Genomic DNA, 2,635 nt, shown 5'->3' with positions numbered 1-2,635 from the left:
TTTTTTTTTTTTTTTTTTTTTGTCCAATTTACTTACCTTGATCATTATCTCATTGAAATAAAAATTTTTAAAAAGTTAGATTAGTAATTACGGTTCGATCACGGTAATATTAATATTACTGAATTGAACCGAAATTAACGGTTTTCGTGACCAAAAATATTTCGACTTTTTAAGAATTTTTACGTACATTATTATGATAAGTTTGGTATTTTTCCAAATTTTAGGTTCCACATGAAAAACGTTAATAGAGATTTATCTCAAGTTTAGGCAAAAGCTGATCGGTATAGTCTATAGATGTCACGAACCAAGACTGCGAAAGAATACAACTTATTTGGTCAATTCGGTTTGGTCCGAATGTCCAACTCTAGTACAACTGTACATACATATAGATATTTGTCATATATGTTGTTTAAGATGGCTTAAAAAACATATATGACAAATATATATAGTCCAAAGTCCAATAGACCAAAACATATGAACTTGCAAAAGTTTATGGTAGTTATACAATGGAGATGAAGATTATAAAATAGGAAAAGCGGTTAGAAAGGGAATGGAGGGTAGGAAAAGAGGTAAAAATAGGGAGTAGTAAATAGCCATAAATGGGGGAATATGAGCAAGTTTTTTTTTTTTTTTTACCATTTTAACTTGTTTGACCAATCTCCACCTCCTCCTTCTCTTCTTTTTCCTTCCTCAAACCCAAACGAGGAAAACAACCAGAAGAGGGGATTCATGTTCTTGTCTCGTTGTGAGATCTCTCTCTCTCTCTCTCTCTCACTTTTTTCTAAAATGTATAATACTGTCTTTGTCTATCTGATTTTACTTTTCCATTGGGGGTACGTACGTACGCTACACACAAAAATGCAGGATCAATCATGCTGAGGTTTTTCTTTCTTTTCNTGCAGGATCAATCATGCTGAGGTTTTTCTTTCTCTTCTCCCTTTTCATACACTCTTGTGTAGTCGCACCCAAGACCCCTGCTGCTGCCGCAGCTGTTCCTGCCAAGAAATGGCTCACCCTTACCGGTTAGTAACTTAGTATCCTTTTACATAATTACATTACATGTTTCTTTTTTTTGTGTTTCTTTGGTGTTATAATATATGAACATGCCCATATTGCATAACGTGTTGTTTGTTTGTTTCAAATAACTTATATACCTGTCTCATGTCTTTCAGGACAAGAGCCTGCGGTTGTCGCCAGAGGCGGCTTTTCAGGTCTTTTCCCGGAGTCAAGTGCCCCTGCAAACGACATGGCGGTTAGCACCAGCTCCCCTGGCCTCACAATGTTGTGCAACCTTCAGATGTCTAAGGATGGCGTAGGCCTTTGCTTGTCAGATATTAGACTTGACAATGCAACCACCATCTCCACGCTCTTCCCCAAAGCCCAGAAGACTTACAAGGTCAACGGCCAAGACCTCAAGGGATGGTTTGTCCTTGATTACGACGCCGACACCATCTTCTCCAATGTCTCTTGTATGTCTTCTTCTCTTTTCCTCCCTTCAATGTTCTCCACCACCACACATTTTTATGTTTTGTATTATTGAGCAGTGGTTCAGAACATCTTCTCTAGGCCCAGCATCTTCGACGGTCAAATGCCAGTATCTGCCGTGGAGGACGTCCTTGGAACCAAGCCTCCCAAATTCTGGTTGAGCGTTCAGGTACAGCTTCTTCTCTATGAGCATATGATTAAAAAACATGGGAAGGTTCTTGTTGATTCATTAAACGAATAAACAATCAAATGTGCAGTACGATGCCTTCTACATGGAACACAAGTTGAGCGCAGCTGAGTACCTGAGAAGCTTGCGATTCCGCGGCATTAATGTCATCTCATCTCCGGAGATCGGTTTCTTGAAGAGCATAGGGATGGACGCAGGCAGAGCCAAGACAAAGCTCATATTCGAGTTCAAAGACCCCGAGGCCATTGAACCCACCACCAACAAGAAATACAGCGAGCTTCAACAGAACCTCGCAGCAATTAAGGCCTTTGCTTCAGGCGTTCTTGTCCCCAAAGACTACATTTGGCCCGTTGACACAGCTAAGTACCTTAAGCCCGCCACCACCTTTGTGGCTGATGCTCACAAAGCTGGTCTAGAGGTCTATGCTTCTGGTTTTGCTAATGACATGCGCACTAGCTTCAACTACAGCTTTGATCCCTCCGCTGAGTATCTTCAGTTTGTAGACAACGGCCAGTTCTCTGTTGATGGCATCATCACCGATTTCCCGCCAACAGCCTCACAAGCCATCAGTGAGATGACTTACTATATATACCCTCATCATATGTAGATGAAACCTCAGATATTTGACTATCTGAAAGAAGCTAACACCTCATGTGTCTATGTTCTTGCAGCTTGCTTTTCTCACCAAAAGGGCAATCTCCCCAAAGTAGGGAATGCCTTAGTTATAACTCATAATGGAGCAAGCGGGGACTATCCAGGCTGCACAGATCTGGCTTACGAGAAAGCAGTCAATGATGGAGCAGACGTGATTGACTGTTCTGTCCAGATGTCCAAAGACGGAATTGCTTTCTGCCATGATTCTGCAGACCTCACAGCAAGTACCACCGCCATGACTACTTTCATGTCTCGAGCCACCAGTGTTCCTGAGGTCCAGCCTACCAATGGCATTTTCTCTTTTGATCT

The 2,635-nt window shown here is 41.4% G+C and overlaps 1 protein-coding gene across 1 annotated transcript in view; it reads left to right on the top strand.

Moving 5' to 3' along the window:
• Positions 659 to 2,635, top strand: part of LOC104763551 (glycerophosphodiester phosphodiesterase GDPDL7-like) — a 2,954-nt gene continuing 977 nt past the window's right edge. The window contains exons 1-6 of the mRNA XM_010486909.2: positions 659 to 745; positions 903 to 1,022; positions 1,173 to 1,469; positions 1,545 to 1,654; positions 1,743 to 2,241; positions 2,344 to 2,616. Of these exons, the coding sequence (XP_010485211.1) occupies positions 911 to 1,022; positions 1,173 to 1,469; positions 1,545 to 1,654; positions 1,743 to 2,241; positions 2,344 to 2,616 (1,291 nt within the window). The 5' untranslated portion in view covers positions 659 to 745; positions 903 to 910. The remainder of the gene's footprint in view (positions 746 to 902; positions 1,023 to 1,172; positions 1,470 to 1,544; positions 1,655 to 1,742; positions 2,242 to 2,343; positions 2,617 to 2,635) is intronic.

This window comes from Camelina sativa, chromosome 18, assembly GCF_000633955.1.
Source record: "Camelina sativa cultivar DH55 chromosome 18, Cs, whole genome shotgun sequence".
In the NCBI taxonomy this organism is placed as follows: Eukaryota; Viridiplantae; Streptophyta; class Magnoliopsida; order Brassicales; family Brassicaceae; genus Camelina; species Camelina sativa.
The sequence above is the reverse complement of the archived record's forward strand: the minus strand, read 5'-3'. Positions and strand labels throughout refer to the sequence as shown.